Source organism: Tachypleus tridentatus, chromosome 13 (assembly GCF_004210375.1).
Source record: "Tachypleus tridentatus isolate NWPU-2018 chromosome 13, ASM421037v1, whole genome shotgun sequence".
NCBI lineage: Eukaryota > Metazoa > Arthropoda > Merostomata > Xiphosura > Limulidae > Tachypleus > Tachypleus tridentatus.
The window spans coordinates 38,039,859-38,055,787 of NC_134837.1; the positions used below are offsets into that span (position 1 = coordinate 38,039,859).

Sequence of the window (15,929 nt, forward strand, 5' to 3'; positions counted from 1 at the left end):
TTTTAAAACAAATTATCTTTCAGGAAGGCATTTTACTTATAATTTACGTGTAGTTGTGAAGTTAAGGTTGTATTTGTGTAATTTTTAAACTTTGCCAGATAAATATTTTTATGCCATAGTTTGCTATGTTATTTAGTATTTTACAGACATTAGAATTACTTGGTTTTTCTAAATTATTTAAAGTGTAATTTAATGTACTTGTGACCGGAAATGAAGTATGGTTTGTTTGTTTGTTTTTGGAATTTCGCACAAAGCTACTCGAGGGCTATCTGTGCTAGCCGTCCCTAATCTAGCAGTGTAAGACTAGAAGGAAGGCAGCTAGTCATCACCACTCACCGCCAACTCTTGGGCTACTCTTTTACCAACGAATAGTGGGATTGACCGTCACATTATACGCCCCCACGGCTGGGAGGGCGAGCATGTTTAGCGCGACGCGGGCGCGAACGCACGACCCTCGGATTACGAGTCGCACGCCTTACGCGCTTGGTCATGCCAGGCCCATAAAGTATGGAGTAGGTTGGGCATATTTTGAGAGGAAATTGAGTTTACATTCGAAGTTTGGTACTGTGAGTTTATTTCCGGAAAGAAACGTCAATTCTGATACTTATGTAAGAAAAGTGTTACAAATCAGTTGAAAAGTGATTCGTCGATTATTAAATGAAATTAAAATACTTGAGATTAAAAACCTTCATTTTCATATTATTATGTTGTTTAAAGTGAAAAAGGCTAGTTAGTCACCTACAGAACTTGGGTAAGTTTCAACAAGTATTGTCATGGTGTAAGTTAGTCTATTGCCAAGTAATTTTCTCTTATCTAGTTTAGGCTTAGTATCAGTGAGTTACGATAAAACATTACTAATGAATATTATTATTATTAATCTTCATATCTGAGACCCCAGGAGTGCATCGGTAAGTCTACTATCGATTTACAACGCTAACATCAGGGGTTCGATTCCTCTCAGTGGGTTTAGCAGATAGCCTGATGTGACTTTGTTATAAGAAAAACAAAACATATTCGTCATATTTGAACCTCCACAGTTCCAGAAGATAGTGAATTAAAAGGTATAACTAAGTCTATACTTTCCCCTTCACAGTTTTCTTTTTTACTTTTAGATATACTTTAACATTTCACTTTCAAAGTTTCAGTATCCTGGCTGTATGTATTAAAAGCAGTGACATTGAAAGCCTTTTTCAAAACATTTTTCAGAAGGGTAAAGCAGTAGCAAAGAAATGTACACACTTTTACTTAAAAAAATTCGTTCGTAAGTTATAAATACCTATACTTCTAACATTAACTGAAAGTACAAATTATATATTTCAGAAGTAATGTGAATAAAGCTTAATTAAATCCAGTGTTGCCCACTCCACAAAGCAGAAAATTACCAGTAAAACCTTGAAAAGTTGCTAAATGTCATTCTTTTGACATTCTGAAAATGCCAGGAATGTCACTGAACAAAATCATTATAGAATTTAACAGAATAAAAAATCACTATATAATTACGTAGATATTTTATATATACGGGATGGGAATTTTTTGTTACAATGAGGAGACAGCCCTAAAATAATACATTTTTAAATTTTAATATTTACTAATTCACTAAACACTGCAAATATTTTTAGACTGTAACTCGTATTCTAACTATAGTCTACATCACAGTCATTAAATACCATTCATATTTATGTATGTATATATCAGGTCATCTCTTAAGTAATGTCCAATTTTAGGTTCAGAAAAAGAGAAAGGATTTCAAATGCTTTTAATGTTATGTAATCAGTAATGCATGTTCCATTATTATTAATTACTTCCTGCCAATGATACACAAGCTTCCAAATGCAACTTCTCTAAAATTCATGGGGTTTGGAGGAAAAGAATGTAGAGAGGGTAGTTTTGACATCATCATGTGTTCTTAGCTCTTTTCCATCAAGATATTTTTGCACACTTTGGAATAGATGATAAACAGATGGGGCAAAGTCTGGAGAATAAGGAGGATGTGGAAGTTTTCCGAGTCTAGCTCTTCAGTCTTTACGGATGTGATCCTTGCTGTATGGGGCTGTGCATTATCCTGGTGTAACACAACACCTTTACGATTGATCAAAGCAGGACTCTTTTTCTTTTAGTGCAACATTTAAGTGCTCTAACTATTGACAATACAAGTTTGATGTAATTGTTACATTGAGTGGTAGCAACTCAAAGTGGATCACACTAACAATATCCCACCAAAAGCTTAACAAGACTTTCTTAGGGTGGAGGTCCATTTTGGGCTGTGTTTTAACCAGTGTAACTGTACTGAGCCATTGTCTGTAGTGCTTAACATTTTTATAAAATATCCATTTTTCGTCTCCAGTCACTAATTTGTCTGAAAAAGGTGGTCCAGTGATGCTCTAAGGTTGGTTTCTGTCAAATCATGGGGGACCCATTTTCCAAGTTTTGATATCTTTCCAAGTTGTTGCAGATGATGGTGAACTGTTGAATGGGTTGAATTAAGTTTCTATGCTAGTTCTTCAACTATAACCTATATAAAAGCCAGCATGTCACAACATGTGATTTCTTGAGGTAAGAAGAGTCATAAATGGCAAGATACATTTATCCAGTTAGAATAACCTCCTCTTTATGATTTTAGTGATGGGGAGAGGGGTGCAAGGGTGATGTAAGGAGGGATTCTGTGAAATCATATATGTGTAGTGAGTGTTGGGGTCTCCTAGCCTTGAGGCAGATGAATGTATATAAAACTTATTATGAAAGTAATAATGTTGATTCAATTTTAAACCAAAATCATTTATGAATTAAGTTATTTTCTATTATATCACCAACATGTTAAATAAAAAAACAAACCTCTTTAATTCATGGAGATCCAAAATTAAGAAATCAACAAATATTTTTCCAGTTTTTTTGTCTGTAGATTTTATTTTACACTTTCAATATGTGGTCTAATAACAGTATGAGATTATACTTTTATTGCTAAGCAACATGACATAAAAGTCTGTTAGAATCTAGTATTGCCAAAACACACTGGCTTTTCTGAATATTAGAAATATTCTAACTGATGTTTTTATTAGTAAGTATTCTATGAATATACAACAAATTAATTTCATCTTAATTTATTTAATTTTGGTTGTCTTACAAAGGAACTTACTGATGAGTGCTTGACTCATTTTTCTGCCCCTTTGTTAGTCAAGCTTCATTTTGCAAAATTTATTCTTTTCATTAAGCTATGAAATACAAGGTTAGGATATACCATGCAGTCATACTTGCTCCATCATTTTTGATGGTCTACATGCAAGTTAGACATAAATTATATGTTCCAAACTGAAATGTTAAGCCTTTAAACACATTAACAGCCTGTTTTGTCTATAAATGTGTCTATAAATATATAAATTTCATATATTATATTTTAATCTACACAAAAAAGTAGCTGAGTTGCAAATGGCCATATCATTAGCAGAAACTGTATAGTTAATGATGGTACTTCTTACTGTGTAACCAATCGGTCTACAACATGAACCTTCTTCACTTGTCATTGAATCTGTTTGTCAGACCTGGGCCTTATAGATCCTCAGAAGATAGCTTCAAGCCCCATTGACCATGTCTGGAACTATGCTAGTTTTTGGCTTGTCATTATCAATAACCATTATTCCATTAATTACCTGTGTGTGCAAGATTTCAAGAAGTTTGACTTGCAACCTGTGCAGCTGCTTTGTATGTGATCACAGAAGACTTTTTGATAGTCCATGTTGAAGCAAGGCCATCCTTTCAAACACAAAGATGTAATGGCACTAAGAATAAGTTTGGTACTGAAAAGGACAGCAGCAATGGCAAGAATAAATTTCCAGAGAAGAAAAATCTTATAATTTGATTTTAGAATAATAAAAGGATAATCAGTTAGCTTGTGATTGTTGCTGGTACGTTGATGCAGGTACTCTGAAACTGTGTGTGTGTGACTTCTTATGTCATATGTTTGGTTACTTTGGATTTTCCTATTGCATGCAACACCTGCAAGGCACAGTTATTAGAATTTCTTTCTTGCTTGTCCTGTAAGTTAAAAACACTTCTTCAGGTGAGAGATCCTGTGTTAAAGTGAGATCATCTGTTTTGAGTAATTAAATGGTGTGATACATATATTTTATGGATACATTAATTATTTCATAAATAAAAAGTATAATAATTTTGGTATAAACTTTTCTTTACATCTGTACCAAGTCATGAATTAATGTAATCTGCAGCTTTGCCAAAGTAAACATGTACAGTGTGTTTTGAGGCTGTTATTCCTATGAAAACCATCTTTCTCCTAGAAATATTGTAGCTTGTATATATTTTATGAAGGTATTTTATACCAAAAATTTTTGGAGCAAGCTGTTCTCCACGTCATTACTAAATAATTAAATAATGTACTTTGCAATTGTATAGAATGTGTTAGTTTATATTGGAACTTTTTCTCTATTAAATACACCAAAAAATCATAAGTTTTAAGAGACATTGTGGACACATATAATAGATAAAGCTGCTATATTTCATATGCAAGCTGTTTTTCACATAATTACAGAGCAACAGAATAAGATGCAAACTTGTGAAACTTTGATGTCTTAGAAGCATATTATCAAAAATGCCTCTTAACTTTTATTTACTTAATGGAAACATTTGGCATCTAAAACTGGTGTATTTTAGCAGATGTTCAATCTTAATTGACAGTAGTGCTGAATCTTATATGGGGTTATTCTCTTAACCAGAAATGCCTTGCTACAGAAATAATGGTTATATACTTCACGGTCAATATTTAGCACCAGTACCAAATCCAAATCTATTGCTGTAAATATTATTTTTGTTATAGTTAAGTCATTGAATGATTTATCTGTATGATTAGGTAGAGATTAACCACAAGGTTGTGTAAATAATAAATATAAAATGATAGCTATATTTTAGCTTACAGATTTGAAATTACATTAATCCAATTAACAATACTCATTTTAAATTAAAAATACCAACTGTATTATAGGACTATAAATATTGGAAAGATATCCGTATTTATAATAGTAATAATAATAATGCATATTATTGTAGTATATACCAAACTATATATATTGTTAACGTATGTATAAAAGCACTGTACTTGTATGTTTAATCCTTTTGCAATAGGCTCACTATAATAAACATGTCTTCATGTTTGCACACATTAAGTATTTGCATTATAACTTTTGATACAGCATGTGTATCTTCACAAAATTTGTCAGATTTTCAACATATTACAAGTATTTTGTCTAGAAAAAATCAGATTTTGCAATGAAACATTTTTGTAATATGATGTTATGACTCAGAAAACTATTCTTCATCCCAAAAATCTCACATATTGTTTGAGTAATTTCTAAAACGTCATAAATACATTTGAAACATTTCAGTGATGTTGAGAAAACCCACTTGTAGAGAAAAATATATATGTAAAAATGGCTCATTTGGGTTGAGAAATTTTTTTTAGGTAGAGGAGCAAACAACGCTTCGACCTTCTATGTAAAAAATATTTCTCAACCCAAACAAGCTGTTTTTACATATATATTTGAAACATTTGTTTTCTGTAAGACTTTATGTTTTGTGTTATTTTTTGTGTATTAACTTTTTGGGGTCTGTCATTTGACCAGTCTTGTAACCATCATAAAAAAACAAAAAAGAAATTAATATAATTTATGCTATTTTTGTGCTAGAATGACTACATATTATAATATGAAAATAAACATGTTTAGTGTAAGTAGTTTAAGTTTCATAATACTATATATGAACAAATAATTTATTATTTTTAATTATATTGACCTTCTAGTCATACCTAGCTAACATTACATAACTTGCATTGATGCAGTGCATGTGAACTCATGTTACCTATCCAGTAATATAAAACTGACCTTTAATCTTCTTGTCTTAGCTGTGTTTTAGTGGACTAGTATTTTGTAATATAGTCACATTTTAATCATTATACATTACATACATGTATACACATTATCACTATTTAGAAGTAAATTATTAAACTTATTTTTCTTGAAATATAGAACAATAAGTCAAGAAGTAAAGCAAACAATTGTCTTTCTTTGCTATGATCTTTGTACTGCTGCTGGACATAAGCTGCTTAACCTTTTAAAATTTTGTATGTGGAGAGTATCATGACCTTTGTACTCATTGTGAAAGGGTTAATTGAATGTGTAAAAATCATACTTTGACAATGTTCTTTAGTTCTGGTAAAGCATTTTTTATGAATGTTGTTTGACTGTTAAAATTGAGAAGTGCCTGTATTGAAGAAATCAGAATTTGATGGATCCTGGTCTATACCTGTTCAGAAATTTTTTACAAGTTTAGTAAGCACTATTTTTCTGGTGTTATACGAATGCTCTTGTGTTTTACATGATGAATAAAAAGCTTAATTACATGTAGCACTACAAAAGTAAGTTGCATATACTGTTATTTCTTACTTTTTAATTTTGTTCTTTTGAGAAAAAATATTGTGAATAACAAATTGGTTAAGTTGCATTTGATTAATTGATTGGAACAGTATTCCTCAAACCATGATATGTACAAGCAAAAAAAGAAAAAAAAAAGGTTGGTGGTGGCTGATAACTTTGAATCATAAGCTTTTGCCACTCCTGAATGACTATTAGAAGCTAAAGTAGTTTACTGAAGTGAATGAAAGTATACGAATGAAGAAATTGCTACCAGATAGCTAAACATCATGTTGTTTCTCACGTTGTTATAGTATGAACATTATGCAAAGTAATTAAGAACATTCTTTTTTAAGTAACAAAGTAACAGAATGGTATGAAGAAATAACTTTTTTTTATACATTCACATTTTAATATAGAATTTCTTCAATTACTCAAGCATTTATACGATTTTATGTAACATGTGGTCAAGAAAGTTAATTTACTTTTGCTCTAGCTATTTATTGTTTTGTATTGTTACTTTGAGACAACACCTGGTGTGTCCATGTGGAAAATAACTGTAAGGTTGTATATTGCGTATGAAAGTAGACAGTAGTGCTTTCTAGTTGTAGAATAGCTGATATCTCAAGGTTACACCCCTCAGTGTGCATTTTTGTACTTGGTGAGGGGACCTCCCAGGGAAGGTTCTGTTCTTTTAGTTCACCTCCTCTGGGATCTGCACATCCAGCCATGTGTTTGCTGTGCGTGGTGACCCGTGAAGGGAAGGAGAGGGTTCTAACCTTAACACACCACTTTGGCCTTGAATTCCTGTAGACGGGCATCCTTGGAGTGGCTTCTCTACGGTCAGTCGGACATTGTATCTGATGCTGGTGTTTGGGTATATTGCTCACGAAACCCTGGCATTGCTGCAGTGTCCTTGTTTGGCATTGTAGTGCATCCCCTCATAGGGCATCATGGCAGATGAGGTCAGTGGGTGCCTAAACATTATTATTTTATTGTGGATCCTCTAAATAAAAACTTAAATAAAATAGTGAAAAACAGTCCATAGTAAACAACCATGTTGTGAAGATTCTGAGCAGCAATCTTCAACATCTGTAACACCCGTACCTCATTTTCTTATATTACATTCTCTTTCAGATAAATCTTTAGGGCAAATGTTTCCCTTGTTTATTCAGAAGGGACTAGAGGGATTTGCTGGTTCTCCAAGGTCAGTCAGAAAGCTTTGCTCTAGTGACGTATTGATAGAAACATCCACATCTCAACACAGTGAACTCATCTTGCATTCAAAGGCAATTGGGGATGTATATATTGAGGTTACACCTCGTGCTGCTTTGAATTCATCATGAGGAGTTATTGTTGAGAGGGATTTGAAGAACATCCCAGAGTCGGATATTCTTGCTGGTTTCTCCACCCTTGAAGTTTCTGCAATGAGGCGTATCTACACTCATAAAGATGGAATTATGATGCTTACCAATGCCTTTATTCTGACATTTACATCACCACATCCACCTGCCACCATCAAGGCAGGTTATCTTAATAGCAGGGTACAGCCATACATTCTACGCCCTCTCAAATGTTTCCAGTGTCAGCGGTTCTGTCACTCGAAGACATCATGTTGTGGTTCCTCGAAGTGTGCTCCTTGTGGTGGCAAGGACCATGATGCTTATAAGTGTAAAACGGACTGTCATTGCATTACTTGCAATGGCTCTCACCTGTCCTACTTTTGTTCTTGCTCTAAATGGTTGGAAGAAAAAGAGATGCAGCATTTGAAGATGATTCAAAATCTTACTTACTCTGATTCTTGAAAGTTGTTGTTCACCACTTCATCTCGGACGTATGCTGCTGCACTTCATTCCACTACTACACTGGGAGTGTAGATGGATCTCTCTGTGCTTCCAAAAAAATCATTCTCAAACCATATGAAAAGTCTTTTGACCTCCGTGATTAAAATAGTTGATGAATCAACATCAACATCCATCTCTGTCCCTCAAAATTCATTCCACCAAACCCCAAGATCCACTTCCTTTGATTCCAAGTACAGGCATCTTTTTCTCCTGCCCCAAGATGCAAAACGATCATTTGTTCACATCCTCAGTTGTTGGAATCCTCTTCCAATGACAAAGCCTGTCCATTCAACCCAGGGCAGGATCCGTGGAGGTTGGTAGACCTCCCTCAAATAAAGGAAAAAGACATCGTCAAAAACAGAAGGACTCTCCACCCAATTCACTTACACATAAATACAAATGGCCACCTTGATGGAATGGAACTCTCATGGTTTAAATTCTATTCTGGATGGCATCAACACACTGATTGCTTCCTAACATCTCGTATATCTCTTTCCTTACAGGAAACATTTCTGAAACTTGCCAATACAGACACCTTTCGGCAGTTTCATTTGTACAGAAATGACAGGTTGAGGTTGTGTGATGGACGAGTGCATGAAAGGGTGGCACTGTTGGTTGATCAGCATGTGCCCACCCTGTCTTTGTCATTTGACACACCCTTAGAGGTCTTAGCCATCCGTGTTTCCTTTGATCATACCATCACTGTTTATTCTCTCTACCTGTCTCCTGAAGAGACCTATGAATAATCAGACCTTGATTCTCTTCTTGAACAGTTGGCACCCCCCTTTGTAATCCTGTGGGACTTTAATGGAAATAATCCTCTCTGGGGAGGTACTGATGTTAATGGGAGGTTTCACTCTAAAGAGCGTGTACTCTTAGATTATAACCTTTCTCTCTTCAATACTGCTTTTCATATTTATTTTCGTGTACTTAGTCAGACCTTTACTGCTACTGATCTCTTAATTTGCTCCCCTTCACTCCTCTCCCACTTTTCATGGAGGGTTGACAATAAAACACAAGGCAGTGATTATTTTCTTATAATTTTGAGAGAGACTGGCTGTAGTTCATGCCACCCAACCAGCATGCCCTGCTGGAAGCTGCATGAAGCCAACTGACTCTTGTTCATTGCAGTTGCAGATCTTGATCCTGCTATTGTCTGTAAGCCATCAATAGACAGATGACTGAGTGGCTCTTGTGACTGACTATATTATACTGTATTCCTAAAACCTCGACGCGTTTTCCACAATATCCTTGTCTGTGGTGGAATTCTGCCTGCCACATAGCATAGAAGGCTCAAAAATAGGCCTGGGATACTTTCCATCAGATATCCCAAACTCTCGAACCACATTGCTTTCCAGCAGGCCCATGCACATGCTCAGTGGGTAAGACGTAAAAGCCAGAAGGAATCTTGGATTAAGTTCACAACTGGCATATCTTGTATCACCAGTTCCAAAGTGATGTGGAACGAGATTCAAAAGGTTAGTGGGTAATATAATTCTGTCCCCATCTCGATCTTGCTCTCTGATGGCTTCCTCCAACTTTTCAGCCATCAAGACTCGGGCAGAGTGATCACCTCTTTTGAGCTGATTGTCTATATGACTATAATAGTCCCTTTTATGCTGGTGAAACTCAAACTGGCCCTTCATCAATCTGGCAGTACATGGGTTGGACCTGATGATGTACACTATGAAATGCTGCACCATCTATCTCCTGTTTTATTTGCTATTCTTCTGATTGTTTTTAACCAAATCTGGCAAAAGACTGATTTTCTTAATGCCTGGTGGCAGGCTCTTGTCCTACCTTTCTCTAACCCTGGGAAGAATCCTCAGATTCCTTCAAACTACCATCCAATTGCTTTGACAAGCTGTCTCTGTAAGAGCTTAGAGAGGATGGTTAACGCTCATCTTGTTTGGTTCCTTGAATCAAACGACCTCCTCTCTCCCACCCAGTGTTGTTTTTGACAACAGCTCTCCACCATGGACCTCCTGATTAGACTTGAAACGTCAATCAGAGAAGCCTTTCTAAAGCAAGAACATCTTGTATCAATATTCTTTAACCTTGAGCAGGCTTATGATACTACATGGATATATGGCATTTTGCGAGACCTCCATATGTATGGGTTATGTGGCCATTTACCCATGTTTATTAATATTTTAGCGGACAGGCAATTCCAAGTTCATGTGGGTTCAACACTTTTCTGTTCTTTTCTACAGGAACGTGGAGTCCCTCAGGGCTGTGTTTTGAGTGTCACACTTTTCAGTATAAAGATTAATGCCATCACTGAGCAATTCCCTCTTACCATTTTAAAATGGGCTCTATGTAGATGACTTTCACATCTCATGTCAGTTGTTGAACATGAGGTATATTGAGCAGCAGCTACAGACTGCCATCAATCATTTATTGAAGTGGATTGCAGCAAATGGTTTTAACTTCTCTTTCTCTCTAAACCCATTTGCATGCACTTTTGCTGCCAATGGGGTATTCACCCTGGTCCTGAACTTTGTATTGGTGAAGTTGTGCTACATGTGGTCCCTGAGATAAAGTTCTTGGGTTTATCTCTGACTGCAAGCTGACCTTTCTACCACACATCAAGCAGCTATGAGTCAAATCTACAAGAGCACTGAACATCCTCTGTGTCCTCTCTTCCACCACTTAGAGAGCAGATCGTTGTTCCATGCTAAAGATATATTGTGCTCTTATTCGATCAAAACTAGACTATGGATCACTGGTCTGTGGCTCTGCTAGGAATTTGACCTTAAAAATGCTGGATCCAATTCATCAGGAACTTTGGCTCTGCACCTGGTGTTTCTGCACTTCCCTAGCACAGAGTCACAAGAACCTCCTCTGCACCTCCACCATTTGCAACTGTCTTTACTTTATGCTTCAAACCTTTGGTACTTACCTCAGCATCCCACCTGGGGTTGTGTTTTCCTTTCTCAGTGGGCCATGCTTTATCAGAGCAGATGATCTGCCATTGTTCCTTTTGGCCTTCATATCCAGGTGCAGTTGGATGAATTGGGTCTGCCCTTGGATAACATTGCTGTATCCACTGGTCAGCCCATCCCACCATGGCTTATTACAATCCCCAAATATCACCTTTCTTTAAGTCATCTGAGAAAAGCTTGATACTCCTGATTGGAAGTACCATCTGTTATTTTCTGAACATCTTTTAAATCATCATTCCATTTTTATTTATATGGATAGTTCAAAATCAGATGACTGAAATGTATGTTTTGTTGTGGTTTGGTGGTTGCACCCAGAATCCTCTCTATATTTTCTATGTTCACTGCTGAACTGTATGCCATTTCTCTTGCCCTGGATCACATAGAAGCTAAGCAGTACTTAAATTGCACTGTTTATACTGATTAGATTAGTTCTCTACTGGTTCTAGAATTGCTTTAGTTCTCATCCTGTTATTGCCAATATTTAAAACCAACTGGCCCATTTCTCTTTAACATCAACTTCTATCCAGTTTTTCTGGCCACTTTGGTATTCATGGTTATGGGCTTGCCAACACTACAGCTAAATCTGTCTGCTCTGGCACTATCACTGCTGTATCTGTTCCATACATGGACAATGGCCCTGTATTCAAGGCTTGACTCCATGCCAGTTGACTTGGAGTTCGTAATGTGAAAGCAAGCTTTTTCCAAATATAACCATCTATTGGACTTTGGCCATCTTGCTTCTGTAAGGATTAGAAAGAGGAAATTGTCCTAACTGGACTATGCATTTGTCACAGTTTTTTAACTCATCATTTTATTTTATCTGGGTCTGATGCACCATTGTGTTGTCTCAGATCACAATAAGCTACATTTTTCTGTCTTGCTGTCATTATGACTCTCAATGATGGCACCATTTTAAACATTTTGTCCCAAGGTTTATCCCTAACATTAGACATTGTCATTGGTGATGGTGACACTGTCCACCTTACAAATGTTTTTAGTTTTTTTTAAAGGTCATTAATCTTTTCAATGCTATTTAAGTTTTTAATTTATAAATTAGACCATTGTTTTAATGTGATTCCTCTTTTTTTTTTTTAGAAAACTGGTACTGTCTTCAAATAGTGAATATCTGATTTGTCAGTTTATTTTGGATGGCAAGAAACATAATATAATCTTTTTTACAGTTTTGGAATATTTAAAAAAAAATGAAAGATACAAATCTTTACATTTGATTGGTTAAAGAATTTGCCTGATTGATGGAGTAGCATTAGGTTTACATTTACTGATGCCAATTGAAATTAGGCAACTCATAGTTGTAGAAATCTCTGAATAAGTAATAGCCCATTGTTTGTAAGGATAATAAGTTTTATAGTGGAAAAGATAAATTGAAAAATACACCAAAAGAATTATTAATATTTTAATGTTTATTTTTAGGACATTTATAACCTACATATTTCCAATGTGAAAATATTTTGTGCAGACAAGAATGGATTATGGTTCGTGTATCTTGGATATTAGTAGTGGAATATATCGGGAACTCTGCACAGTCCTGGATAAAGACTCCTCATGGAAAAAAATAGTAGAAAATATTCCATGTGTTGCTGAAAGGTAATTTTTGTAGTGGTGCATTTATTCCTAACTTTAACTCCTCAGTAAATTGTATTAGTTACAGGTGGTTATTTAAATATTGTCCATTGTATTGGTAATATTTTATAGTATTCTTTGCAAAGGCCTTAATTTGAGATCCCTATATAAAGCAAGGGTGCAATTATTTGATATATGTGTATAATGTACTAATACAGTGATTCCTTTCTTTATGGTTTTGCTAAATAGTAGATGGGAACAGTGGGAGTCTTGAATTAATCCATTATGTGACTATCAAGAGGTACTTTAATTTGAAAGGTTATTGTAATTGCACATTTTGAATTTTACGTGATGTTGCATATGTTATTAAATTTGTAGTAATACTTAAGAATAGATGAAAACAATTGAACTTGGAATTATTTACTGAAGAAAGTATTGGTAATGTAATAATCAAAATGAGATTTGAGCTTGGTTGTACTTAATTGAGACAAAGCCTTATTGTTACATATTATCAGTATTAGCTGAATATTCTGGGTTCATAATCTGGTCATGAAATTATGAAGTGGAAGATTTTAGTTGCATTTAAAATAAATATAAACAGTCCTACGTTTTTAAGTTAATGATCGACCTGGTCTAAATTGGCATGTCTTGTTGCTGTTATGAATACAGTTGACAATCTGAATCATTAGGATCTCTGAGAGAGATATTTAACTTTATCATTTGAGATTTCCTTGGCTGATGAGAGCTAATATTGCTTAAAACTGTAGCTCTTAGCTAGTTGTTTTTAGATTTTTATTGACTGTAATAAACTAGTGGTTGAAAAATTAAAATGAAAGTAACACTGAATGTTGTACTTCTCTGAAAACTTGAACACTTCTTCAAAAACATTAATTGTTATAAAAAAAAGTATGGTTGTGTAAATATAGAAAAATCCAAAAAATATTAAAATATATTAAAGCAGTAAGCAACTGGAAATAATATTGAGAGATAGTTATCCATTAGTTTGCAAGTTATAGAAATATATTAAGTAAGATGGGTAAAGTCTTACATTATAATATTGTGTCTGTACAATACTCCCATCTTGTATTGTGGATAGAGATTCCAACTGTTCTGATATGAGATGGTAACATCAGTTCTTTTGTTTTACTAATAGTTTTAGTTTTGAAAAGAACCTTCGAAAACTGTATTATTTAAAACTGAGAAGTTTAATGTTTCAAATTTTAACTTATTTGACATTGCTTGAATTTACCACCTTGACTAGTCATATTTTCAGTGACATGGAAATATTTGATTATAAAAAATGCTATATTTTTTCTTTCATTAAATATAAAAATAATGGAGTATATAAAACATTTTGGAATATTTGTATAACAGTATTAATGGTTCAAAGCTATATTCTTTCAGTTATGTGGGATGCAATAAATCTGTTAATTTGTGTTAATCAGGACTATTAAGAGATAAAATTACTTTTCTTAATTAATCACTAATTATATAGATATGAAAGCTTTGTCTTTATCATGAGCTTATATATCTTATTAGCTTTTGACTTCTATACCATAACTTTTACAGGACAACTTTTGAGGTAGATTTTAACATGTTTATGAATTCCAGTTCCACATACAGTATAAGATTAAAAACCTTGTAATACTTATCAGTTTAAAGGCTAAGTTGGAGTCACGACAACTATGTGTTAATAGAAAATGATGAAATAACAAAAGTATATATAAATTAAAAATTTTTTAAACAAAAAATAAAAGTTGTGGAGTATATTTACATTTCCAGACTTCTGTTTATTTCAGATCTTCAAAATCATTTGTTATAGCTTTCCTAGTTATGTAAATAGTTACGTCTTAGTCTTTGGGGTCTAATTTTGCATTTAATAAAAAATATAAAAAATAACTTCACTTGGCCGTACACATTGTTGGAGATCATTAGAACAATGTTATATTTAATAGATAATATATTTAAGGTATTCTGTGCATTTATGTATTTAATATCATACTAATGTGAGTGTTGTTTTTTTTCTTTATATGTACAGGATTTCAGTTGAAGAGATTTCTCAAAAATACAGACAAAACCAACTTGGATGTTATTGTATGAACTAGGTAGCTATGGTCTCACTCTTGGGCAATTAGTAGGATGGTTAAAGTATCTCCAGCTCGAAGCACCTCTTTTGTCACTGATAGCAGATGGTGAGATTGCATTATTCAACTGTTAGTTAAATACACGTGTTCTCATGAGTAGTTATTATCACTACTTTTGTATGTGTTATGTATAATATAGTTATACTTTTGAAATACATTCCCTTACTTCATACACATTTTTTTTTTTTTTTTTGCTTTGTAGCAAGGGTAAATTTATTTACTTGCATTATTTAGTTACTTCCAAATTATCTTTTCATCAGATGCAAAATTCATGATGCAAAAAACCCAAAAAACAGTTGGACAGAATGATTTCTGCTTGAAAACACATTTGACAAAACAGAGAAATGATAACTGTATATATTTTCTTGGTTATTGTTGTAATTACACCTGATGGCTAGCTCTTTAAAGAGCTGGGAAACATCTGGCTTAATGAAAACTTATCTTTTAGTTTGGTACTTCAGCCTGTAAGTTTTGTGTTGTTAATAAATTCATGTGCATTATTATGTGAAAACAAAACTCTAAAGGTAAATACAAAAAGAAACAAACAAGTTTATTTGGAAATTTTGAAAAATTGTGAATCATTTTGTCTGCTTTCTAGCTAGTAAATGTAGAATGATGGTGATTCTTTATCAAGATTTTTGTTAGATAAATGGGCTGACATTGAAGATCAAGAAAATATAACTAGGAAGTCATGCATATTATTTGTGAAGATAGGCAGGTGTGTACTATAACATTATCCATTCACCAGGCTTGAACTTTCATTTACCACATAATCATTTACTACTGGAATATTTTTGACACATCTACTATCAAAGAATTCAGCCATTCTGCACTGGATAGAAGGTCATACATTAGATCTACTGAGAGCTGCACATCTCATTTGAACATTGGGAAGTGTGGAGGGTAACCCATCAGCTGTTGCAAAGTTGCACTTTAATCCATTAGGATATATGATAGGTGCTCATCCCAATCTCTTAATTAAACTTAAGAAGCTTAGTAAGT

The 15,929-nt window shown here is 34.0% G+C and overlaps 1 protein-coding gene across 4 annotated transcripts in view; it reads left to right on the plus strand.

Annotated features, from left to right (window-relative positions):
- The first annotated feature begins 216 nt into the window (after positions 1–216).
- Positions 217–15,929, plus strand: part of LOC143236931 (mucosa-associated lymphoid tissue lymphoma translocation protein 1-like) — a 64,563-nt gene continuing 48,850 nt past the window's right edge. Inside the window, exons 1-3 of one of the 4 annotated variants that reach the window (XM_076475628.1) lie at positions 217–751; positions 12,634–12,807; positions 14,822–14,975. In XM_076475628.1, coding sequence (XP_076331743.1) covers positions 14,870–14,975 — 106 coding nt within the window. In that variant the 5' untranslated portion in view covers positions 217–751; positions 12,634–12,807; positions 14,822–14,869. Of the gene's footprint in view, positions 1,062–12,633; positions 12,808–14,821; positions 14,976–15,929 lie in introns of all 4 variants that reach the window. The other 3 variants (XM_076475631.1, XM_076475629.1, XM_076475630.1) reach the window with 3 other exon arrangements.